This window comes from Eptatretus burgeri, chromosome 7 (genome assembly GCF_056783735.1).
Source record: "Eptatretus burgeri isolate ZD-2024b chromosome 7, Ebu_testis_v1, whole genome shotgun sequence".
In the NCBI taxonomy this organism is placed as follows: domain Eukaryota; kingdom Metazoa; phylum Chordata; class Myxini; order Myxiniformes; family Myxinidae; genus Eptatretus; species Eptatretus burgeri.
This window is the reverse complement of record NC_140967.1, coordinates 44,634,092-44,661,224: the sequence shown is the minus strand read 5'-3', so window position 1 is coordinate 44,661,224 and position 27,133 is coordinate 44,634,092. Positions and strand designations below refer to the sequence as shown.

At 48.2% G+C, this 27,133-nt stretch overlaps 1 protein-coding gene across 1 annotated transcript in view; it reads right to left on the bottom strand.

The window, feature by feature from the left end:
- The window catches only part of MAK16 (MAK16 homolog), a 32,845-nt gene extending 6,483 nt beyond the window's left edge, over positions 1 to 26,362 (bottom strand). Inside the window, exons 1-8 of the mRNA XM_085888274.1 lie at positions 26,140 to 26,362; positions 25,870 to 25,919; positions 24,320 to 24,429; positions 18,896 to 18,960; positions 15,809 to 15,960; positions 15,669 to 15,723; positions 15,431 to 15,505; positions 14,948 to 15,049 (exon numbers count right to left, since the gene is read on the bottom strand). Of these exons, the coding sequence (XP_085744400.1) occupies positions 14,948 to 15,049; positions 15,431 to 15,505; positions 15,669 to 15,723; positions 15,809 to 15,960; positions 18,896 to 18,960; positions 24,320 to 24,429; positions 25,870 to 25,919; positions 26,140 to 26,154 (624 nt within the window). The 5' untranslated portion in view covers positions 26,155 to 26,362. The remainder of the gene's footprint in view (positions 1 to 14,947; positions 15,050 to 15,430; positions 15,506 to 15,668; positions 15,724 to 15,808; positions 15,961 to 18,895; positions 18,961 to 24,319; positions 24,430 to 25,869; positions 25,920 to 26,139) is intronic.
- Positions 26,363 to 27,133: the final 771 nt, after the last annotated feature.

Genomic DNA, 27,133 nt, shown 5'->3' with positions numbered 1-27,133 from the left:
AAGCAGTTAACAGGGAGCGAGGCTGCTCGCATGCAGTCTCTGGCTCAAACAATGTAGGTGACAGGGAACGTGGCCGGCTGCTCACACGCAGTCCAAGGCCTTCCCCTTTGAACTGAACGCAGTGAACCACAACGGTGCATGGGCTGCACAAACGTAGTCTCCGTGCCAGCTCAAGTGGCACACGCAATGAACACAACAAATGGATGGATGAATGGTTTGAACTGAACGCAGTGAACCACAACGGTGCATGGGCTGCACAACGCAGTCTCCGTGCCAGCTCAAGTGGCACACACAATGAACACAACGAATGGATGGATGAATGGATGGACGCAAACACGGTGCACGGGCCGCCACTGCAGGCCCGTGTTGTAGCTGCCAACAGGGCAGTTCTTGCAGCTTGCAAACTGTTGCCTTGATCCTGGCGCACATGGCAATGAACAGGGGGGGGGGCAAAGCAAAAATTGAACGGGGCTGGTGAACAGGGGCAGTGGGCATGGCATGGCAAAGGCAGCAGGCAAACACAGCCCGCAGAAGAAGGCCGCTGGAGGCAAACACAGCCGGCAGATGAACTGGCCGGCACAGGCCTTGAAGAAAAACAGCCAGCCGGCAGATGAAGTGGGCCGGCACAGGCCTTGCAGCACAGCAGCTGCAGTCGATCCAGCCGGCACAGGCCTTGCAGCACAGCAGCTGCAGATGAAGTTGGCCAGCCTTTGCCGTTCTGTGGAGGTTGGTGGAGGGAGTGCGGTGGTGCTGGCCACTTGGAAGGCGGGCTCGGACCTACCTACCTGTCTCCCTCCCACCTATCGCCTTTGCCTGTCACTGTACATACCCACTCCCTTAATTTGTGAAACCCAATTTAGCCCCAACTTATTTTCTTTTATTTTTTTACTTCCCCACTATAAATCGTCCCCTAACCCCCTTTATCATCCTTGTTCGGCTAACCTATCCTGTCACCTAGCCTACTCCCAACCCCTACGTTCCCTTCCCGGAGGGGGATAAGGGAGAGCTAGCGTCCTGTGTCGAGGCCCAACGAAGCCTCAGAATGGCCTCCCCAGAGTTCAGCGATCTATAACCAAAGTGGGTCCAGCGGCCCACAACGAGAGCGAGGGGATGGATGGTGCGGAGGGGTACACTTCCTATCTACCCTATCCATTTAACTGTTAAACTACCCCGGGGCTTTCAACAAGCGCCTCTCGCTTAACTATTGGTTCTATAAACCCAGATTCCCGTCGCCTGTGTTGGTGTCCTCACAATTTCGGGCCTCGCCCCCCAATTTTCTCTCCGTGCCCTCACAAGGTCTCATGGCTGGGACACGTGGCTCCCTTTGGCAGGCACGACCCTCTGCCGAATCTCCCGCTATGGCACCCCCGGGCACTACACTGCCTCCGAGCCTACCAGCTCCCTAACACCGGGGAGTGCCCCCCATGGCACCTCCCCTGAAACGCACACGTGGCAGGCTGGCTTCCCAGGCCCCTTTCCGAGGGTCACCCGTGCCCACAACATTGCCCACGCGGCTAATGGCGCCCCGGGCCCCCGCACCAAGCAGGCGCACCCGTGCCCACTACGCTATCCCGGCCCCCCATGGGCCCTTGGCCTACCACGGCCGACTAGTCTGGTGCCCGGGTTACCCACTCAGCGATAGTCACTTTTCGCAGCCACGCTCCCAGCCCGTCAACAGGGCTCCTGCACCCCTCCAAACGGGTTTCGAGCCTACATTCACACCAACAGCAAAACGACTTCCATATTTGTTAATTTGACTAACCCACTAACTCAGTCTACACTGACCCCGGGGGTCCCTTTGGCGGGAGTCACTCCTCCCCCCAATCACTCATCGCACCATGCATTCCCCATTCACTCCACACACACAGACCCGCTGGCCTCACTCACTCAACAAGTACTCACCTCACAACTCACCAACTCTTCAACACACACACCGCTGAACTCTGCCATCCTCCTAACTACCTCCCCTAACTAACTCGTGCCCCCACGTCGTCCCTTAAACTACAGCACGTTCCTTTTAACACTACTTAGCTAAGCTACGTCCCCACTACACATTCACTGTCTGTCACTGTCTCCAAATAAATCATTTTATTTCCCAACCTAAAGCTCACTAAATCCCTCTACCTAATCCATTCCACGGACTCCATGAGGACTTACCCCTGCCCCATGAAGTCGGTCTCACTAAGCTAACCCTCCCCCCTAACTAGTTTCCATCCTGTGCTCTAGTAAGGGGGTCTTCCACCCCTTGCCTAGGAATCCTGTGCACCCGAAAGTGAGGCTTGCCCTTTTTTTTTTTTTTTTTTCCATGCGCATCACCAGCGCAGCAACTCAGAGCTCGCGCACTTTGCACCTGCCCGTGACGTCATGCAGCTGCACGTGTACCTCGTCCCTCCTTGGACGGTACCATCCGGCAGGGATACCCCTCCTGCCGGATTCCAACCCCGCGTGCAGCCATGACGTCGCCGTGCGCATAAAAAAAAAACACAAGCCCCACGTCTCGAGGGGTTCCCCACGCGAACACATGTGCTTTGCCCGTTGGAGCTTAACACACACGATCGCGTGGAGAACCCGTCCGGTCCAAATCCATTATCCTGCCTAAACTTTGTCCGTCCGCGGGATCGGCAAATCCACCGCGTGCGTTTCCGGACCGGGACTTCACTCTCGCAAGCGAGCACGTGGGGGCCTCGTGCGTTGCACAGCACGGACCTCGTGCTCACTGCTGGGTGAACCCGGCACGGTCCCCGAAACAACTACAGCCGCTACCCGGCTTTCTTTCCTCACATGTCGCCGTCGTCGCCATTCGACACACGCACTCCCGCGTGTCACGACGCTAACACACCTCACCATTACATTCACACCGGGAGACGCGGCTGCGTGCTCCCGCATGCCAACCGACATCTCCCTCACATACCGCTCTCTCACACACACGGTCTCCCTTGCATAAACCATACCACTCACACGTGGTGCTCCATTCACTCGCGGCGTGCTGGGAAGCACGTACTCTGGCACCATCGCCACCACACCACTCACACACGGGGTCGCTTCCACACACGGGGACGCACTCACACCTTGCACCACACACACAGGGACAAGCACACTGGGGATTTGTGTCCCCACAAGGGTCTCCGGGGCCTCTATACCCCCCAAGCTCTCCGTGCACCCGTTCGCAGCACTCCTCCCCTCGACCTCGCAAAGCACGACCGAACTCACCTGGTTGTGACTCGCCTCAAGGGGGAATACTCCCTCCCCTCGTTCCTGGAGGAGGCTATCCCGCTGCTCGCACCGGGTCCCTACACGCTCCGCGAGCTCAACCTCATCGTCCTCCACTACCTCCGTGTGTGTGTGTGCGTCTCTAAACCCGTCATTATCATGCAGTCTCTCCTCTATTTTTTCTGTCTCCCGTGTCTATACATTTTCTCTCCTGGTTCCTTTTTTCTGTCTCTTCCTGGTTCCTTTTCCTTTCCCATCTGAGTCGTTCTTTCTCTCTGAGCCCTATTAGCTGTTCGTTCTCCCTCCGTTTTAGTTGTTCAATTTCACACTCATAGAGTTGTTGTTTTCTCTCCCACTGTTCCTCCTGCTCTTTGTTTTCCAATCTCATCGTTTCTTTCAATTGGCTCATTTCCTTCCTGTGTTTATTTGCTGCTGTCTCATTACTCTTCCTCGTTTCCTCTCCTGTCCTTCCTTCTCCAGTTTCATGGTTTTCTTCATTTGGTTAATCTCCTGTTTGTGTGTCATTCGCTGTTCTTTGTCTATCTCCTCGTACTCCAGCCTCAGCTTTTCTTTCAATTGGTCAACCTCAGATTCATGTTCTTTTTGTTTTCTATTCCATTGTTCCTCTCGTTCTTCCCTCTCCAATCTCGTTGTGTCCTTCAATCTCCTGATTTCTCCTTCCTGCTTCATTCCTTGCTCCTTTACTTTCTCCTCGTATTCAAACCTATTTTTTTCCTTTTGTCGTTCAGTTTCAAATTCATACTCTTTCAGTTTTCTATTCCACTGTCTTTCTTGTTCCTCCTTCTGCAATCTCGTCATTTCTTTCAACTGACTGATTTCTTTCTCCTGTCTCATTCGTTCTTCCTTCATTACTCTTTCTTGTTCCTCATTCTTTAGTCTGGCCTTCGCTTCCAGCTGTTCGATCTGTACAGTGTGGTTTCTTAAAGTTTCATTTTCCGTTCTCTTCCTTTCCTCTTTTAACACTCTCAGTTCGTTTTGTAGTTCCCTCTCTTTGTTTTGGTGTTTCTGTAACTCAGAAACTTTCTTTTCCAATTCCTTTCTCATCTCCGCACACTCAGACTTTGCTTTGGCTTCTAACTGTTCTTCCGGCTTGCGCTTGTGGTTTTCTACCAGTCTTCCCAGTTCCTCTGTCTCCGTTTTTCCCTCCAGTCCCAGCTTATCAACTCTCTTCGTCATGTCTTGAAGTCTTTTCTCACACTCCACCGTTTCGACCTTCAATCCCTCCTCTGTCTCCTCCTGGCTTTCTTTTAATTTTTCTAATACCTTCTTTACCTCGTGTCTCGTCTCACACGTCTCCCGAATTATTTTCTCGCCCGCCCCGACCGCGGGCCTGACAGCCGTTGCACTCCCCCCCAGCTCGTTCGTCCCAGCACGTGGCAGCGCCATTTTCTCGCCCGTGGTCCGCGTTTCGCTCCTCGCCATTGCCATAATGCCTGCCTGCAGGCCTATGCCCATGCTCTGCATCTCACCCCGCATTTCTTTCATTTGGTTTTTCGCTTCGAGTGCGTTTCCATCCATTTTTTTATTTTCCATTTGTTGCGTATTTCTCTTCATTTCGTTGTTCCTTTCTTTCATTTAGTCAATTATGCTCTGCGCGAGTTCCATAATCTGCCGCATTGTCACCTGCCCTGGCCACTCCCACTGACTACATTTAGTGGTGGAGTTATAATAAAAAAACCGACCAGATGAACGGCATCGATGCCTTTCCCAACCTTCTGGTACGGGTTTCTCTTGCACGGTGATCTCGTCCTGAGCCATGGATTCTACATTACTATTACACATACCTAATCCACCCGGCACCCGCTCGCCTTGAGACGCCATCTTGCCTCTCTTAAAGGGTTAATTTAGCTCGCTCGTAATTTGGAGGGAATCGGGGGTCGCTCCTCTCACCCCTGGACCGATTCCCGTGAATTTAGCCGGAGACAGGAGAGCCCGTTTTCCCGTTCTCCGATACCAGTGCCGCGAGGAGGGCGATGAGTTTATATCGCACGACCTGACACCAGTGTTGCGGATTCGCGCCCGCCGGCGTGCGGACGGCCACGTAACTCGAATCGCGGCACGTCGCCCACCGGACGGACAATCCAGTCGTGACCCTCTCGGACTAACGCCGGGAACTAGTCACGGGTGGACCTTTCGGTCTCACCGCGATCGTGCCAATCGGCCCCCGCGTGGGATAGGGTTGCTCGCCAAATTCGACCTACCTAAGTACCCACACGGAGGGTAGACCGGGCGATCGCACCTCGCCGCAGGTCGACTTCGGACACGGGCCACTTTAAGCGACCCGTTCCGTACTATCGGGATAACCGAGCGGTGTTATTCGTCGGCCTCGACGGTTCGATTAATTATCGGGCGTTTTAGCCCACGACCAACCCTTTACGTGAAGCAAGATGGGGATTCAATAGAGGAAAAGACGAAGCGAAGCGGGAAAACAGTTCAACATGAAGCACATTTATTTCGCGATGAACGGAAAGCACACATATACAATTCCACCAAAAGCACATGTAAAAGAAGAAGACAATGCAATATTACACAAAAAGCAAATGCAACAATGCAGATCTATCCGACTACCGGGCACACGGCAACACTTATACAATTTTACTTCACAGACGGCGCCGACAACACATATTCCCAAAGCAAAAGAAAAGAGAACCACCCTCCAGGATGAGGGGGGTAGGCGGGCCTGGGGCCGAGACCGTGTCGGGCCTACCCGTCTGATGATGAGACGCGAAGTGGCGGTGGCGCCTCAACTCCGCGGGCCTCGCGGACAGTGTCTGGTAGGGGGTGGGAAAGGGGCCCCCTTTGTCGCACTATCTCAGCGCGGGGGGGAAACAGGAGGGGGTTGCTGATGCTCGGGGGAAGGAGGATATCGCCCTGTCTCGGGTCCCGCGGCGAGCGTCTCCTCCTCCACCTCGGTCGCGTTGCTGGCCTCTCCCTGTGCAGCTCCCGGCACCGACGCGAGCACCCCCTCGTCCGCCTTCGCCGCCGTCACCTCTCCACAGCTCCGTCCTCTTCACTCTGACTAGTACCACTTCTTTCCAGCTCCACCGACGACTCTCTTGAACTCCGCGCACTCCACTGAACTGACGAACGCAGCCGTTTATATAAGCCCCGTGGCTTCGCTCTTTCACCCTTGACCCTCTGCCTCCGACCCTTCACCTCTCTTGCTGGCTCCCCATTGGCCCGAGGAAAAGTGGGCGTGAAAGGCGGCGTGAACGCCGCCAAAACTGACTCTGCCAAAACTCTCTGCCAAAATTCGCCTTGCGCTCGGCGTTTTATAGGCCGGCAGGAGAACCAATATGCAAATTTCCGGATCAGGATGAGCTCGGGGGCGGATCCAGCTCGCCCATTGGACGGAGGAAAAGTGGGCGTGAACCTCCCTTGATCCATGAATTTGCACATAGCGACCGCCCTCCAAACACCCTGGAGGCGGGGCCAAATCGCCCCTCGCTCACCGATTGGACGGAACAAAAGTGGGCGTGAGTCGTTTTTGATCAGTTTTCTGCGGAAAGTCCGTGATGTTTTTGAACACGCTGCTCGGTGCGCGCCCTACACGAGTCCAGCATCGGTGCCCACAAGTGGCGCGAGATGGCGTGGATGCGATGGTGGCGAGTTGTGATGGTAAAGGTCGTGGCTGTTGTGGTGAAGCGGCGTTGTGGTTGGTGGTTGTTGTTGTGAAGCGGCGTTGTGGTTGGTGGTTGTTGTTGTGAAGCGGCGTTGTGGTTGGTGGTTGTAGTAATGGCGGCTGGTCCAAAATAAAGATAGTAAAAGAAAAACGGCTATCCTGAAGAGTCGCAGCCCGCATGAATGACATTTATTCCCTCTAGACAACGGGTTTGGGCCTAACTACACATATACTTACCGAGATATCTCACCTAAGGGACCTGAATGGTGGTTTGCGAATTTGGTCAACCACAACAATATATATATATATATGTATATATCGTTACGGCTGTGGAAATTCGCAAACCACCATTCAGGTCCCGTAGGTGAGGTAACTCCAAGTACATGTGTAGTTAGCCCCAAACCCGTTGTTTAGAGGGAATTTATGTGATTATTTCGGGCTGCGACGCATTGAGTTAGGCGTTTTTCTGTTCTATCTTTATTTTGAATCAACCGCCATAACCATCAAACCACCACCGATAGACCCTCCACCACCCTCACCTCTCTCCTTCTATGGCCATTCCCACACCACCTGTGAACACTGAGCGTCGGGCTGTCTTGGGCTCGTTCAAGCGATGCGCACCGAGCCGCGAGTGCAAATAGCGGCCTTTCCGAGGAAGAATTCGGATCAAGAATGCTACACGCCCACTTCTGATCCGTCCAATCAGCAAGCGCGGAGCGGCTTGGCCCCGCCTCCAGGCGGGTCCGTGTGAAATCGAAATATGCAAATTCTAGGATCAAGGGAGGTTCACGCCCACTTTTCCTCCGTCCAATGGGCGAGCTGGATCCGCCCCCGAGCTCATCCTGATCCGGAAATTTGCATATTGGTTCTCCTGCCGGCCTATAAAACGCCGAGCGCAAGGCGAATTTTGGCAGAGAGTTTTGGCAGAGTCAGTTTTGGCGGCGGAGAGCGAGAGCCTTGGGAAGAGAGTCATCGGGCGGAGTGTGGCAGCGGCGGAGTGTGGCAGAGAGTGGAGTCGGGAGGCGAAGGCGTCGAGTTGGGTTCTGCAGTCGGCTGAGGAGAGTTGTGGCAAGAGGCCAAGGAGCTCGGGTCCGAGGCGAGAAGGACGGCGGTCGGCGACGAGGTCGCGGCAGGAGATCGCTCGTCGCGGGACCCAAGCCAGCCAGCCATTCTCCCTCCCCCAGAGCATCGACAATTCCCCCTTTTCCCCCGCGCTGAGATAGTGCAACAATGGGGCCCTGTTCCCACCCCACTCCAAACGTCGTGCCAACGAAACCCGCGAAGGAGCATGGAGTTGGGGCACAGCCACGCGGCCACGTCTGCGGCTCGTCCGCCAACGCGCCACGAGGACGCGGGTAGGACCCACCTGGTCTCACGGACCTGGCCGCTCCTTCAGGTCCCACGCACATATTGGCCTACAGGCCCGTCTGCCCCCTTGTCTATGAGGGTGGCTTCTTTCCTTTGCTTTTGAGTAAATGTGTGTTGCGCCATGTCTTGTAAAGTAGAACTGTGTAAGTGTTGCCATGTGTACGCGTATTCGGTTGTAACTCTGCGTCGTTGTTTTCCTGATATAGGTGCATTTTGACTGTTTGGCTGTATATGTGTGCTTTCCGTGTGTCATGTAATAAATGTGCATTGTGTGAACTGTTTTCCCGTTTCGCTTCGTCTTTTCTTTATTGACCCTCCATCCTGCTTCACGTAAAGGGTTCGTCGTGGGCTTAAAACGCCCGATAATTAATCGGAACCGTCGAGGCCGACGATAACACCGCTCGGTTATCCCGATAGCATGGAACGGACCGCTTAAGCGGTTCGTGTCCGGAGTCAGCCTGCGGCGAGGTACGATCGCCCGGTCGACCATCCACGCAGGTACTTAGGTAGATCGAATTTGGTGAGCAACCCTATCCAGCGTGGGTGGGCAATTGGCACGGTCGTGGTGGGGTTAAACCCCCACCCGTGACTAGCTCCCGGCGTTGTTCCGAGAGGGTCACGACAGAATTGTCTGTTCCGGTGGGCGAGGCGGCCGCCATTCGAGTCGAGCGGCCGATCGCACGCGAATTCGCAACACTGGTGTCAGAGAGCGGGAAACAAACTCTCCCGCCTCCAAGCTAAATTCACGGGGAATCAGTCCAGGGGTGAGAGGAGCGACCCCCGATTCCCTCCAAATTACGAGCAGGCCAAATTAACCCGTTACGAGAAATAAGATGGAGTCTCAAGGTGAGTGGGAGCCGGGGGTGGAGATGGATATGTGTTATAATGTAGAAGCCATGGTCCAGGACACCCGTAAGGACGACACATCTTTACCCCAGGGATGGGAAAAGTGGCTATGCCATGCATCGGGTTATTTTTATTATTACAATTGCACCACTGAACGTGGTCAGTGGATGCGGCCAGGGCATGTGACAATGCAGCAACTAATGGCAGTCATGGACCTTGTGATGAAGCGAAAGGATTGGGATCTGGGAACAATGGCGGAGGATATAAAAATGCTCCGAGAGTTTGCAAACGGGACCAGGACGCTACCTGAAGGAAATACTGAGTCGAGGGGGAGTGTGGCGGCAGTTCGGACCACAATAACGAGGGGAGGGAGTATGCCCCCTTGAGGCGACTCACGACCAGGTGAATTCGGTCGTGTCGAGCGAGTTCGAGGGGACAGGTGCTGTGGACAGGTGCACGTGCAGCTTGGGGGGTATAGAGGCCCCGGAACCCCTTGTGGTGGCACAAATCCCCAGTGTGGTTGTCCCAGTGTGTGTGGTGCAAGGTGCGAGTGTGACCCCATGTGCGAGTGGTGTGGTTGAGAGTGTGCCGGAGTGCGTGCTTCCCAGCGCGCCATGTGTGAGTGAAACACCGCGGGTGAGTGCCCCCGCGTGTGTGAGTAAGGCACGGTGCGTGAGTGAACGGCCGAGTGCGAGGGAAACCGTGTGTGTGAGAGAGCGATATGTGAGGGAGATGACGGGCGGCATGCGGGAGCATGCAGCTGCGTCTCCTGGTGTGAATGTGATGGAGTGGAGTGTGAGCGTCGGGACATGCAGGTGTGCGTGGAGTGAATGGCGGCGACAACGACAATTGAGAGACGAGGGCTGAGTAGCGGCTATAGCTATTATGGGGACCGTGCCGGGTTTACACAGCAGCGAGCGCGAGGTCCGTGCTGTGCAACGCACGAGGCTGCCACGTGCTTGCTTGCGGGAGTGAAGCCCGGTCCGGAAACGCCAGTGGTGGATTTGCCGATCCCGCGGACGGACAAAGTTTAGGCAGGTAAACGGATTTGGACCGCACGGGTTCTCCACGCGGGCGTGTGTGTGTTAAGCTCCAACGGGCAGAGCGCATGTGTTCGCGTGGGGAACCCCTCGAGACGTGCGGCTTGTGTTTTTTTTTATGCGCCGGGTGACGTCATGGCTGCGTGTGGGGTTGGAATCCGGCAGGAGGATGAATCTCTGCCGGATGGTACCGTCCAAGAGGGACGAGGGACGCGAACAGCTGCCATGACGTCACGCCACAGGTGCACGGTTGTGAATTGCCGCGCTGGTGCGCAGGTTGCGAGTTGCCGCGCCGGTGCTGCGCGATAAAAAACAAAAAAAAAAACAATACCAAGCCTCGCTTTCGGGTGAACAGGATTCCCCGGGCAAGGGGTGGAAGACCCCCTAGGCAGGGCATAGGATGGACACTAGTTAGGGGGAAGGGTTCGCTTAGTTAGACCGGCTTCATGGGGCAGGGGTAAGTCCTCATGGGGCCCATGGAATGGATTAGGTAGAGGGTTTTAGTTGAGATTTAGGTTGGGAAATGATTTTTAGAGGTTTGAGGACATGGACAGACTTGTGAAAGTGTAGTGGGGACGTAGCTTAGCTACGTAGTGTTAAATGGAACGTGCTACCGGTTAAGGGACGACGTGGGAGCACGAGTTAGGTAGGGGATTTAGTTGGAAGGATGGCAGAGTTCAGCGGAGTGTGTGTTGAAGAGTTGGTGAGTTGAGTGGAAACATGTGCTTGGTGAGTGAGTGAGGCCAGCGAGTCTGAGTAAGTGGAGCGAATGTGGAATGCATGGTGCGATGAGTGATTGGGGGAGGAGTGATTCCCGCCCAAGGGACCCCGAGGTCAGTGTAAAGTGAGTTAGTGGGTTAGTTAAATTCACAAAAATGGAGGTCGTTTTGTTGTTGGTTGGAGTGTAGGTTCGAAACCCGTTTGGAGGGGTGCAGGAGCCCTGTTGACGGGCTGGGAGCGTGGCTGCGGAAGGTGAGTATCGCTGAGTGGGTACCCCGGGCACCAGGCTAGTCGGCCGTAGTAGGCCAAGGGCCCATGGGGGGCCGGGATAGCGTAGTGGGCATGGGTGCGCCCGCATGATGCGGGGGCCCGGGGTGCTGTTAGCCGCGTGGGCAGTGTTGTGGGCACGGGTGACCCTCGGAAAGGGACCCGGGAAGCCAGCCTGCCACGTGTGCGTTTCAGGGGAGTTACCATGGGGGGCACTCCCCGGTGTTTAGGGAGCTGGTAGGCTCGGAGGCAGTGTAGTGCCCGGGGGGTGCCATAGCTGGAGAATCGGCAGAGGGTCATGCCTGCCAAGGGAGCCATGTGTCCCAGCCATGAGACCGTGTGAGGGCACGGGAAGAAAATTGGGGGGCGAGGCCCAAAATTGTGAGGACACCAACTTAGGTAGATCGAATTTGGCGAGCAACCCTATCCCGCGCGGGTGGGCAATTGGCACGGTCGTGGTGGGGTTAAACCCCCACCCGTGACTAACTCCCGGCGTTGTTCCGAGAGGGTCACGACAGAAGTGTCCATTCTGGTGGGCGAGGCGGCCGCCATTCGAGTCGAGCGGCCGATCGCACGCCGGCAGGCGCGAATTTGCAACAAAATATACATACATATATATACATATACATATACACATATATATATATATATATATATATATATATATATATATATATATATATATATACATATATATACATACATACATATATATATATATACATACATATATATATATATACATACATATATATATACATACATACATATATATATACATACATACATATATATATACATACATACATATATATATACATATATATACATACATACATACATATATATATATATATATATATATATATATATATATACATATATATACATACATATATATATATATATATATATATATATATATATATATATATCAGTTGATCGTCCAGATTTTTTTCAAAAAGGAAGGAGGCCCTTTTTATTTGTTATTTATTTATTTTCAAAATAGTCGGCAGCTTTTACTACCAAACAAATCAAGTACCTGACACACCAGTTAATTTTACTCCCAAACAAATATGATGAAGGTCATATAACTGACACGTAACATACACACTCACTAAACCTATTAAAAATACAATCCACAGTTCTAAACAAATATATCATAAATGTATCGTGAGAAACAAACAAACAAACAAACAAATAAATAAACCAATGTCACCCGCAGGGTGACCCGTATCTTGCCAAAAGGTGACCACGTGTGACTTCTTTAAGGTCACACTGAGGTGAACAGAGCTGCTATCCACCAGGAGCGACTCCTTGAGGAATATCTGCCTACGAGAGATTCCGATGAGAATCGTTCTACAGAGTAACCATGAAAAATATGCGTTTGCCTCATAACGTCACCAAATGACGTCATAATGTCTCAAGCTTGACATATCTAGAAAGCACTCATCGAGGTGTTCAATTTGAGGTACTACACGATATGGTTCCTAAAACTTGAAAATTTGACCTTGGGGTCAAATATGTTTGACCTCAGGCGCTAACCATGAAGGTCAAGGCCAATCGCCACCAAAAACTAATCAGCTGAGCGCCAGACCATATACTACATTCCCATAACGCTTGGAGATGATTCGATTAAAATTACTCAAAAAATAAGGGTTTCGTCGACCTCCATGATTTACCGCAAAGTAACCTTGACCTTTGACCTTTTCTTGACCTTTATGTGTGCTGAAGGGTATTGTAATAATACTACGATATGTGTACCCACAAGAGTTTCTGATGAGAATTGTGCTCTACAGAGTGATATAAAGGTGAAAAATGCAATGATTACAGCCAAACAAACAAACAAAAAAAAACTTACCAAGCAACAGATCTTGCAAAAACTTCATTTTGGCAAGATAAAAAAACCATAGACTTCGTGCATATGAAAACGATTGGCTGTGCCATCTTTCTATACAGATTGACAGTAAGCATTTAATACACAGATTTACAAATGTGGGATGTGGACTCACCTGTGCTCCCTGGTCCAACTCGGTAGAAGTTATATGATATGATATGGGTTTTTAATTGGTGCAAACCGCTTCAATATATGGTATGCCCTTCCTTCCATCCATAAAAATGAAGAAGAAGAAACTTTCTAACCTAACGTGTTTCATTCTTTTTTAGTTTGTTGTTGTTTAGTTTTTCTTGTGTTGTCATTTAGTTTGGGGTTTATTGTTACCTCTGCCACCGAAGGTGAAGGTGGTTATGTTTTCACCCCTTTCTGTCCTTTTGTCTGTTTGTTCGTGTGCAGGATATCTCAAAAAGTTGTGGACGGATGCGGATGAAATTTTGTGGACATGTTGGGTGTGTGACATGGAAGAATTGATTCCATTTTGGTGAAGATCCGAATCCGGATCCAATAATTTTTTCAGTGATTTTTCACCATTGAGAGATAGGGCGAAACTAGTATATAGCACGATATCTCAAAAAGTTGTGGATGGATTCGGACAAAAATTGGGACACGTTGGGTGTGTGACAAGGAAGAATTGATTCAATTTCGGTGAAGATCCAGATCCGATAATATTTAAGTGATTCTTCTCCATTGAGAGATAGGGCTAAACTAATATATGGAACAATATCTCAAAAAAGTTGTGGAGTGATTTGGATGAAATTTAGTGGACAGGTTGGGTGTGTGACAAGGAAGAAACGATTCGATTTTGATGAAGATCCGAATATGGATCTGGATACGAGAATTATTTAATTTTTGAAAGTGATTTTTTTCACCATTGAGAGATAGGGCCAAAATGATATATAGCATGATATTTCAAAAATGTATTGGGGCCGATATGTTCTTATGGATCAGGCATTGCGTGGCGGAGTTATGCGCTCTACCGAGTGCCCTTTGAGTTTTCAGATATTTTCATTTACGGATGCTTTCCAACGATTGTGATTTTTCTCTGTATCGGCTTCGATGTCCGTCGGCACGTGGAATATCAGCCTTCTACGTTACCCGGGACCGAACCGTGACCGAACATTAATATCAGTCAGTGGGTGAGTCAATTAATGAGTAGTTAGAATGAGCTTTATATATTAGATGTATTATATGGATTTTTTTTTGTTCTTCCAAGCACAAAAGAAACCTTGTGTTAAAAAAACCACGTGGAACATGACCATGGTTTTATGCCTAGATATTATTTATCATTGTCAATGTCCACCAGGAGGATTCAGTATCTGTTAACCTAATGCATCTGCACCAAGTTTTGGTTAAATAATAATGTAAGCATTGAATAATTGCTTTATACTGCAAAATCTAAAGATAGCTGAAAAGCGAGACATTGCCTAAGCTTTTAGTCTTGCACTTCGGAACAAAAGCAAGAAAACACGCGATTAATAATGGTTGAACACTGCAACCTTTGTGACAAATGCAAGAATACAATAAACCATGGACTCGCCGCACGTTTCCGCTCGGGCGTCCTGGTTCAGCCACAAGGGAGACCCATCTGCTACTCACATGTATACATCAATACTATAAATGTGAATTGGTATAGTTATACCCCACCCCTTAAACAAGGTTAGAGATGGGGACATCAAAATGAGCTCTGAACAACCCCCTGATCATCTGTCGATGTACTTTTGTGTACGTGATTTTTTTTTTTAACGTTGAACATTTAGCTTTCATATTACAAATATCTACTCCTCATGACATTATCTCAACCTGATTAGATCATGGCTGTGATTGGCCGAATTATGTTGCCATGGCAACCATCAGGGTAACTTGGCTTATGTATGCAATATTTCAAAAACGATTTAAAATTTAGCTTTCATATAGGAGTGATCATATAAACCAGTAGAAGTATCCATCTGTTCATACCTCTTCTTCCTCCTCTGCCTCAGACTCGCTTTCTGTATCAACCTCTGTCTGCTCCAAAGCTTTGTCAAATGCCCGTGCCGGGAAGTTATAAATGTCTCCATACTGGAATAGTGAGGAAAGAAAGAAGGCATTTAGAGACCACAAGTTATGAAAAGAGGGCCAATGATGTATCTGATTTCTATGAACTCCCAAACTGATTGGAGGAATGAGTTGAAAACCGGTGATTTTACCTGGGATGTCATTGGGTATGTTTTAGGCAGTTAAAAAAAGTCCCTGGGGTTCACAGTGAATGGACGATTATATCTCCGTTAATGTGTGTGGCAGAGCACTGCTCCCAGTGTGGTAGTGGAGAGGGGGTTACAAGTCAAACTAAAATACGTCAATTCCAGGGGAATTAAACTGTCTGTGAGGACATGCCCTTGCTTGTTAAATAAAACAAACAATACATTCATATAATGATGGTGCCACTGCAAAAGTACCTACCGTCCCTTGTTTGAGCCGCTCAAGCAACTCCTTCTCTATTGATATTTCCAGCCGTGCAGCAACTAAAGCTTTCTCCTGTGGGTGTGAAATGATGGAGAACGTGAGGATTGCAGGGAGATGAAGTATATACAGCACAAAGGTAAATTATATAAAAGCATTAAACATACAAAATTATATTGCATTGGAATTGGGAAAGAAATTGGATGAGGGTGAGGGCTTGATAAAAGTTCACATTCACCTCCCGTCGTGCTTCTCTCCGCTCCACCTTCTGACTAAGTGGTACCAATTTCCTCCTGGCAAGCAGTACAGCAGAGATTATCAACTGGAATGCTACAATTTGATTACTTACAGTGTTTACTCAAGTTGACAGATAATTACCTGCGAGAAAGTGCCAGGCGGCGGGTGCGGATGAGATACTGTGTGATCTTGGTGAACCGTTGCTTACACTTGTGGCGGAGAAAGCGTGGCCAGTAAAGCAGATGCTCATCAATCTGCTCAAGTGCTTGCTGATAACACTTACTCAGTTTCACCTGGGACAAGCAACAAATATGAACAAACATCACCTGCAGTTATATAATCTAAAATTGAACACCAGATCACAAAGCTGATAACCTGACCTTGATTGAGTGAAAACGAATTTCAGATGCATTTGCAATAAAAACAAAATTTGATTCCTCCTCAATAAATCACCTTTGTTGAAATGACGTGTGAATGCTAAATGAGGTGTGTGTGTGTTTACATGACGGTTTGGTTCGGCTCGCTGGGCACTTTTAACCTGCCATCACGAGCACAAAATCTGAGATTCAATTAGTCTTTGAACATAATTTTCAGCATTTAGATGAAGGAGTGGCAATTTCAATGTTCTGTTACCGAATGAAAATCGGACTCAAGGAAATTCGACAAATATCTATAGATGAGACTGAGAGGTGTTGATTTCATAATGCACGCACACCAATAGATGCAAAAATCTTGCACAATTTATCATGTGACACCAGAACCAATCAATATATTTACAATAGCCCACACCACTCTTGTAGCTCCCACCTCCCCTATCAAAGGATTCATCGGAGCCTGGTGTTGGCTCAGTGGTTAGGGTGGCGGCTTGGGATCCAAGGTTCCTGAGTTAAAGCCCCGTCGGCCACTGAATTAATACACCAGGGGGTTGATTCAGCCTGTCATCCTTCCGAGGTCGGCGAAATGAGTACCAGTTCCAGTGTGTGTACTGGTAGAGAGCACTGCATCAGCGACACAGTCGTGCTTCAAGAAATGATAGCTACCCCGGCAGCTAAGCTGCCATATGACCACCACCAGGATTCATGGCAAATATCATCATTTAAAACTTACCCTGCACATTCAACAGCCCTAGATATGTCCTTCCTTTGGGCATTCAGAATAACTAATCCAGATAAATAGTTCATTCACTGGAAGCGATCTGTCAGGGGTTTCCACCTAGGTCTTGGTCAGGAGTTTGCAGTACGAGCGGCTTCCCGTTTGGTGAGCTGAGAAAGTTTTCCAAGTCTTTTGTTGTGCACAGCTCTTTCTCAGGTACTTTTACAAGTATTTTCAGGTCGTTTCAGAAGCTTTGTGAGCCATTTTAAGCAACAATACTCGTCTCCGACACACAATATACTTTACGAGCAGGAACCCATGGAACATCCACACAATGCAACACGTTACTTCAAGTCCTCAACTCTCCCCCCCCCCCCGCCATTTCAAATCCCAAGTCATCAACCTCTGCCTCCCAACCACAAGTCCTCACCCTCTCCTTCCCAACCCAAGGCATCAATCGCATCGCCACTCCAAGCCTTAAAACTCCCTCCCCATCCCCAACCCAAAAACTCAACCCACCAGGCCCCTCTGTCCCATCATTGTTCTCCCCCACTCCCAACCCCAATTCTGTCCTCCCATCCTCACTCTCCACCTGCTCATAAAAGCAAATGGGAATTCCCACATCGAAACAGCAGATTATTTAATGCTTTCCGCCTCCCCTATCATGCCATCACCGACTTCACAGAAACTGCGATCAAAACGGCTCCAACATGTCATGGGCCATCACAGTGGCCTGTCCAACTCACAATCCCATAAGATGTGCATAAACCTCATGGAGCTGCAATGCTCAAGTGACCATGAGACCTGAACCCAATTATCTTCTTCCTAATGCACACGCACAGACACACTTTAAATTAAATAATGACCGATATTTTCTTTCACAGTGTCACAGGATTCCTGGAACTGCTCGAACAAAGACCTTTTATAATGACGTGTTTTATTGTCCCTGGTCGAGTTGTTGAAGAGAAAATAGTCAGAAATAATAGTAAGGACCTGCGTAAATTCCGTGGTAAAAGCCCTGCTTGAGAGAATGTTGTAGTTATTCGGGTGGTGTTGAGACAAAAGACTGCTGCCTCGTGCTGAGGCCTATCTTCACAAGGCCCATGACACCCATCGGTTCAAAATTCTTTTAATTGTCGCTTTGGTCATTTTACACTGAAGGTTACACTAATAGGGATACTATGGCGATTGTGACTATGACAGCTCAGAAGATGTCTTCGTCTTCACGTCACCAAAATGGTGGCCATATTATTTCCATCATGTTGAAATAGCTTGCCTGATCACCCATCGTCCAACCAATGGGTGGAACCGAGTGTTACAGAGACGGACAGATGAACAAGCGTATCGAGATGATGCTCTGAATGCCGACATCTCCTGGGGTGTCTGCGCATTTGCACCGAGCATTCTGGGGTGGAATACGTCATTTTGAAAGTGCCGTATTGTTAAAGCAATATTGTTTTACACTCCAACAACACCACACAGCAAAAGCAATGCATTTGATAACGCTTGTGTACAGATCAATGTTGCTAATGTTGGGACTCGTACCTTTTTAAAAGCTTTTTGTTTCTTCCCAACTCAATTCACTCACTTGCAGTTAATTAAAATATATTCCTGCTTGCTGTTCCAAAAGAACGTTGTGTAAAGAGATAAGAAATGTGGTCAACCTTGAATGATCCACAAGAACATTGTGTAAGTGGATCTGGGAGTAACTTCAGGTCCTCCTTATCTTGCTTAATACACAGGTGTTGAAAGGACATAAGCCAGTTGGTAAACAGCTGGTCCTGGGATGAAAGGAAGGACGATCATGTAATGAAATTTGTTGGAGATAGAACCGTGTATATACGAGGGAGTGACTCGACCATTCTGGCAGAGCACTCTCCGGGTTACCTCAGTTGCTAATTGGTGTACCTGGTGTCTGCTTTCCATGTGCGCACATGTTTGATAGATAAACAATTTTCTTTCAAGTACATCGACGTCTTCATGTCTCAGTAAAGGGTGATCGACGCACGCTCGACACTATACGTACCAGTGTAGTATCACTGTACTGAGCAACACAATGATTAAAAAAAATAATTAATTAACTTTTGCAATTAAAGACTTTTCATGCTCACCAACGCAAGTGCACCCAACACGCACCTTTTCCCACATTCTTGCTGGGAATGCAGCACGCTCGATCACCTTTATGTACAGGTAACACAAACCTGAAAGGGTAACACATAAAATAAAAAGCCGAGAAACCAAATGTGATTAGAATTCACAATCAATCTGTCAGGGATATTTTGTGATACAAATCAACTCAATAATGAGGTCACCAATCAGGAAACGCAAAATCATCGATTTCTCTTACACTAGCACTGAACCCGTCACTTCGCTGACGGTAGTTGAACAACATGACTTTTGTGTGTGTTTGCAGGGTGTTTCAAAAAGACCGATACAAACTTGACTTCCTGCCATTTCTTTGTTTTTTGACCTATACCATTTTCCTTTTCAGGGTTTGGTGGTGTTATCATGGTATTTGTTCCCTGGGATTTCTAGCTCCGTAGCTCAACTCTGCCGTTGACAGTGAAGCAGGAGACAAAAGTGGTGGCTCTATGGTACGAGACTAAATCATATGCAGACACCTGCCGGAGGCTCTGCCGGGAATACGACCTCAGCACAAGTGATGGACCCACAAATTGTGCCATTCAACGTATTGTGAAACATTGAGAGCACAAAGGTACAGTGCACAACCAAAGCAAGAGCAACAGTGGCAGGCCAGCATCAGTAACCAAGATCTAAGCTAACATCGATGCCAACAGCATTCTTCAGTGGACAGTCCCACGAAGTCCCACCGCCGGCTCTCCCGGGAGCTCGGCATCAAACCAACATCAGGCTGGTGTATCCTCACTAAGGAACTGAAGCTTTTCCCATACATCATCTCTATTAGGCATAAACCGAGTCAAGATGACATGAGGAGGAGACTTGATATGTGCAATTGGATCAGTGACAGGATGGAGTGGTACCCAAACTGGATCAATCTGATCTGGTTCAGTGATGAAGCCCATTTCCACTTGAATGGTGTCATCAACAATCACAACACTTTCTGGGGGGCAAAACCACCTGAGATCACTGAGACGTACCTGAAAGGGCCAAAGGTCACATGCTTCTGCACATTCAATGCCAGATCAGGAATGCGAGGGCTTTACTGGTTTGAGAATGACAACAGCAGGACGGTGACAATCAACAGTGATCACTACCAGTTCCGGGGGTTGCCAAGGGCTCTGTCGACACCAACCGCCCTGCCACACTGGATGATCTGAAGCAGGTGTCATACTACCTCCAGGCAGTGCCACATGAGACCTACAGGAAAGTTGGACAGAACTTTCTCTTTCTCCACCCCCTCCCCTTCACACCACTGTCAGCGAAGCGACGGGCTGTATTTGCTAGTACGTACGTGTACACACACACACACACACACACACACACACACACACACACACACACACACACACACACACACACGTTATTGACTGTCAGTATTTACAATTTTTTTTCATTCCAGAAACATTTTGTTTACTGTTAACAGCCCAGTGTTAATTAGTTTATTTCTCTGAAAAAATCTCAGTGGGTCCCAGTGTCTGGTCGGCCATCAACATTTGACGAAAACATCTTCTCACAAACTACCCGACAGATATGGACCTAATTTGGTACGATGCATTAGGACAGCAAGGTCTCATGGGGTTGTGCTCCCCATCTGGATGCAGCCTTGATAAAGGGTGTAAAAGGTGGGGGGGGGGTGGTTCTTGTGTTGCTTGGTTACCCGTGCCGAAGGAGAGGGTATTGCATTTGGGTCCGTTTGTCTGTCTGTCTGTTTGTCCGCACAGTACTTTAGTGTTTTTCTCCACAACCGCTTGTCAGATCGAGACAAAATTTTCACCAAATGAGCGACGACTCATGTAGAATGTTTTATTGATAATTATATCATAGGTCACATGGTGTGGCAGCCATGTTGGAAAAAAAAACAAAAAAAAAAAAACTTTGGACCTCTATCTCTGAAACCGCACCAAGGAAAAAATATTAAACTTGGCACATGGCAAGTACTCGTCATCCGGAATAAGTGCGATTTTTTGATAACGTCATGGGTGCCTTCGTTATGATGTCATACTTGCATATGTGGAACACTACATCTGATCAGTAGGAAAATTTGTAAAGGTCATTTGGGATAAAATAAAAATAAAAATTGTGAAGGCTATAAAAAAATATAGCTGGGGCGAGGAAAAAGGACTTTTCAATAAAAGGGGCACTTTCCCCACACCACTCACAACCACTATTGTACACCCACCCCTCCCCCCCCCACCCCCACTGTCCTTGCTCCCTATGTTTTGCCTGCTTGTAATGCATATATCTTTGTGCACCAGGCACCTGTGATTAAAGATGAGGTATTTATTCAATTGCTTGCAGTAGCTCGACTTGAGAATGATGACTTGCATGTAATGTTGGAAAAGGAAGATGAAAATGTAAATGTGGATGTGGACCTAGATGCTGCAGATTCTGGCATAAATGTTAAAATGGAACTGGAAATGGATGTGCATCAGTTAAGTACAAGTTCAGACTCAGATCTTAAGCCTGAGCAGGTTTTGAATGAAGATTTTACAGAGTAATTTATTAATCAGAGGGTTTGGCATGTGATCCCATCTTTAGTGGGTTAGGTGGCTCTCTCCCTGGGTTAGAAGGGCACAGGAGGAGCCTTTTGACCGTCATGGAGACCATCTGGAGATGAGAGGCTGTTGCCCGGAAGGATGGAACTCCTCCCAGGGAGTAGTCTGCCTGCACCACGGAGCTGGATCATCTGTCTGCCTGAATTAATAAGATGCTTGATTGTGATTTAATTAAACATCGTTTCTTAAAGTAACAATAGGAGGGAATGTTGGGATTTGTACCTTTTTAAAAGCTTTTGGTTTTTTCCCAGCAAAATCCACTCACTTGCAGTTACTTAAAAATATTTCTGCTTTGCTGTTTTCCACATGAAAGGAGATGAGAAATGTGGTCAACCTTGAATGATTCACAGGAACATTGTGTAACTGGATCTGAGAGAAACTTCAGGTCCTCCTTATCTGCTTAATACACTGGTTTTGAAAGGCCATAAACCAGTTGGTAAACCAGCTGGTCCTTTGATGAAAGGAAGGGCTATTGTGTGCTGGAATAAGCCAACGTGGCAAAAATAAACATATATAAGGAAGTGACTCAGCTATTAAAGCAGAGCATTCTCTGAGGTTACCTCAGTTACTAAATTGGCGTTCCTGGTTTTCTGCTCTCCATGTGGCCACATGTTTTGATAGATAATAAACAGTTTTCTCTCAAGTATATCGACGTCCTCATGCCTCAGTGAAGGGTGATCAACGGCTCGATATATATATATATATATATATATATATATATATATATATATATATATATATATATATATATATATATATATATATATATATATATAGATATAGATATAGATAGATATAGATATAGATATATATATATATATAGTGTTACGGATTTCAGAATCCGATCCGATGAATGCATATAAACATCCAGGTCCTCAGATAGTTATTTCCCATGTCTGGTAGGATTCTCAGCGTGATGCATTGAGAAGGGTAAAGAATAGATTCCCTCTCTTATGGAAAGCTCATTTTTCTCTTTACTACAGACACATTCATGCACGTGAGATAGCCGTTAGCTCAACGGAGGCTCGACACCCAACTTTTTCCATCGACGCTGACACCCGCCTTTTTCCATCGACATTTGACACCCTGTTCAGCAACTCTATGGACGCTAACTGGCTCTTTTTCATTTCGGGCTGAACATTGAGGTGATAATTGTTGTTGACGTTTTATGAGCGTTTCACGTTTTTGCTCGGTAATTCTGATAAATGGCTGCTTTCTGCCATTCGTCCAGCACCACAGGCATGGCGTCGAAGGACAGGAATGGTCACGAGACAAGCGGGTCGTCACGGACAACGATTCGCAAATGAGGCGGGGTGGATTTGGCTGGAGTCTGCGCCCGCCCAGATGGGCCGCCTATAAAAAAGAGGACGAGAGGTCCATTCTAGACCAGTCAGTCGACGACCAGTCAGGTAGCGACAGCTTTGAGAGTCAGTTGCCGTCAGTGAGTCGGTGTCAGTCAGACGGCTTTTCCAGTCAGTTGGCGTCAGACAGACGACTTTAGGAGTCAGTTGGACCAGTCAGTTTGAAAGTCAGTTGGCGGCGGTCAGTTTTGCGACAGTCAGTCAGATGGCTTTACCGGTCGGTCGACAACCAGTCAGTTGGTGTCAGTCAGTCAGCCAGTCAGCGGCTATTTTCGTCGATTTCTAGACAGACGGTTGCTTCGTTGATTTCCAGTCAGACAGTTGCTTCGTCGATTTCCAGTCAGACGGTTTTTCCAGTCAGTCGACCACCAATCAGTTGGCAATAGCTGGTTGCGTTTCTGACAGCTTTGAGAGTATTTCAGTCAGTTCCAGTCAGTCAGTCAGTCAGTGCCAGTGAGTTGGTAACAGCCTCAGTGCCTTATAGCTTCTCACAGTGCCTTACAGCTCCGAACAGCTGTCCGTCAGTTGTGGTTCCTGGCGGTGGGTGACGCTCGGACCGTTAATGCTCGTTCTGCTCGAGACCTGCTCTTGGCGTCCCTGGTTCCTGGAGGTAACGACGTGACGTTGATTGGCGTTCAAGCCTGTTTGCGAGTGGGTGCACGGCAAGGCTGGCAACGGACAAGGCACGCTCACACATTTCAGGACATTTTTATTTGACATACGATGACTTTCATTTGGTGAGCGAGACTGGATTTCTCTTCCCCCTGAATGATCTGCAGGGTACCCTTGTCTCATGTTTAATTGTTAAGTAAGAGATAGAGATAAGCATCTGCTCTTTGTCCCTTTTTCTCTCAGTGCTTGATTGATTATTTATTTGCTTACGATTATTTCGATTGCTTTTATTTATTTATTTTCTTATTAATAAATTGCTTTGTTGACGTTCCAACCTGTCCGTGTTTTGTCCTTTCCTTCCATTGATCCAGCATTGTCCGAACCTAGATAGACGGGGAGGTAATTACCACATGAATTGGCCTGTCATAGTCAGCACGCACCCGCGGTTAAACGCTCGGCCACCCAAATTAAGATCTAATCAAGATAAGATTGGTGCTTTGCCGAGGGCACGTTCCTCATTCAGGAAGCCACGTGACCTCTCATCAAACGGCAAAATTAGACGGTGGACACTGGAACTCGTGGTTAACTGATTGGCATTCCTGGTTCTAAAGCAACCCACCGTCCCACAAAGTAAATCGTGAGCGGGGGCCCCAGGTCCGGCGCTTGTGAGGACAAACAGGGATTAAACCCCCTCGTATTACACTCGGTACCCGAGGCCGTAACAACAACACACACACACACACACACACACACACACACACACACACACACACACACACACACACACACACACACACACACACACACCTTACTGTGTGATTTTTTTGTTGTTGTTGCAAAACTTTAACAGATATATTTACACGAAACCACACTTTAGGTATACAACTCACCCTTCTCCTCCCGGACTGTAGCATACTGACTGTTGGCGAGAGGACAAGCTGAGCGTGAACACAAGCCAGTAATGTTGAACTCGTTTCTGCAGAAATTTTGACTCTTGGTTCTGAGAAGGTAGTGGGGGTGAGGATGAATTCTCAGCACCTAATAATTTCATGATAATAAGAATTAAGAACTAGAATGACACTCGGTAGAGCACATGCCTCCACCAGGCTGAACAGTATATATTTTGTATCCTATTGATAAGACAGATCTGAATCCGGACATAAACCAAAATCGAATCGGCTTTTTATTGTCATCTACCCAACTCATCCACCTAGTTTTGTCATAAATCGTCCACAACATTTTGAAATATCATGCTATGTAACGATTTTGGGCCCAACTCTTAATGGCGTAGAATCACATAAAAAAACATTATCGGATCCGGATCTTCACGAAGATCAAATCAATTCTTCCTCGTCACAAACCCAACCTGACACAAAGTTTTGTCCGAATCATTCCACAACTTTTTGAAATATCCTGCTCACAGAGCCGGACAGACAGACAGGGGTGAAAATATAAACTCAGCCCACCTTCGTTGGGGGAGGTAATAATAACATGGTCGAGTCCTAAGTATCATAGGTTAAGCAAGTATGAACATATTTAATTGAAGCGAAAAGGAATTTGAATACAAATACATCTCAACTATGTAGATCTGTATATACACCTGACCTCCCTCCGGTCCCCTCGTGAGCACGTGTTTCTGCTAACGGAAATACACCGTCACCTGCGTACTCACACCGTCACCGACACCTGCGTACTCACACCGTCACCTGCGTACTCACACCGTCACCGAGACCTGCGTACTCACATAGTCACCTACACCTACACCTGCGTACTCACACCGTCACCGACACCTGCGTACTCACATAGTCACCTACACCTACACCTGCGTACTCACACCGTCACCGACACCTGCGTACTCTCACCGACACCTGCACCTGCGTACTCTCACCGTCACCTGCGTACTCTCACCGTCACCTGCGTACTCTCACCGTCACCTGCGTACTCTCACCGTCACCTGCGTACTCTCACCGACACCTACACCTGCCTACTCTCACCGACACCTACACCTGCCTACTCTCACCGACACCTACACCTGCCTACTCTCACCGACACCTACACCTGCCTACTCTCACCGACACCTACACCTGCGTACTCACACCGTCACCGACACCTGCGTACTCACACCGACACCTGCGTACTCACACCGTCACCGACACCTGCGTACTCACACCGACACCTGCGTACTCACACCGTCACCTGCGTACTCACACCGTCACCTGCGTACTCACACCGTCACCTGCGTACTCACACCGTCACCTGCGTACTCACACCGTCACCTGCGTACTCACACCGTCACCTGCGTACTCACACCGTCACCTGCGTACTCACACCGTCACCTGCGTACTCACACCGACACCTGCGTACTCACACCGTCACCTGCGTACTCACACCGTCACCGACACCTGCGTACTCACTCCGACACCTACACCTGCGTACTCACTTTACTTTGAAGGAGCAAAAGCTCTTATTTCCAATGACGTCCCAGATCACCTGTCGAGAAAGCACGTGACGTCAGAAATTGGGAATAAAAACGATTCACAAGAACGTGATTATAAGCATCGTGAACGACATTATTTTCACTTCGAACCCGTCAACAATCTGCCTTTGGAGGTCGGAAATCAATCGATCGATCGCCGTTATATTACAACCATCCCCTCACATGAACATCCAAGCCATTTCCTGACGGAACCTTTTGACACGAGTAACTTACATCGTCATGCTGCATGATGGCATCCGATCGTGCCGAGCGACTTTGGAAGAGTCAAGATTGCGCAGTGTAAACCGACAGCCGGTTGTGATGACGGTCGGCCCGTCGGATAACCGGATCGAGATTAAAATTGAGGTAAAAACAAACAAACAACCTGAACCACGTTTTCTTCACGCGAGGAACTTCCGGTCACATGACGCACGTTTTCTTCACGCGAGGAACTTCCGGTCACATGACGCACGTTTTTGTACAAATTTGTGTTTGTAAAGGAAAAATTTGTTTTCACTTCGATTTTGGAGTTTTTAGGAAATAATATGTTGTAAAATAGTAATTTAAATGAAAAACAACGGTGTTGATTTTTCTATTTCTTTCATTATTCGTTCCTTCCTGTATTTCGTATCAATCGTCATCATGATGTCCACGGAAGTGAAAGTGGTCCACCGTCTTCTGTTATACTGACTGGATAAAGGGTCAGCCGATTAGTGTGCACACAATCGCGAAGCCGTCGCACGGCCATCTTGGAACTCAAAAAATAAACGTACACATACATCCGGTGCATCTTGGAAAAACACTGTAAGGTGTATTGGATCAAGCGGACGTGGGAGAGCCCAAGGGGGCAGGGCCAGACGTTCGCGCATTGAACATAGGACATATATACGTTTGTATATATATATATATATATATATATATATATATATATATATATATATATATATATATATATATATATATTTTGTTGCGGGGCCGAGTATCGGTGGCGAGCACGACCGCTAGGGGGAGCAGTAGCGTCGTCCCTACCGAACACCCGGAATTTAGGTCGTGACCCTCGGATAAGTCCGAAAGACACGGGGCCCTTACAGGACCATGAATCACCAATAATTCGATCGCGTGGGGTAGGGGTAATTGACAAACTTCAATATACCTAATTAGCCACGCGGCAAAGCTACCGGGGAATTCACACCCTCGACAGACCTCGAGCGGGACGAGCCGTTACCGT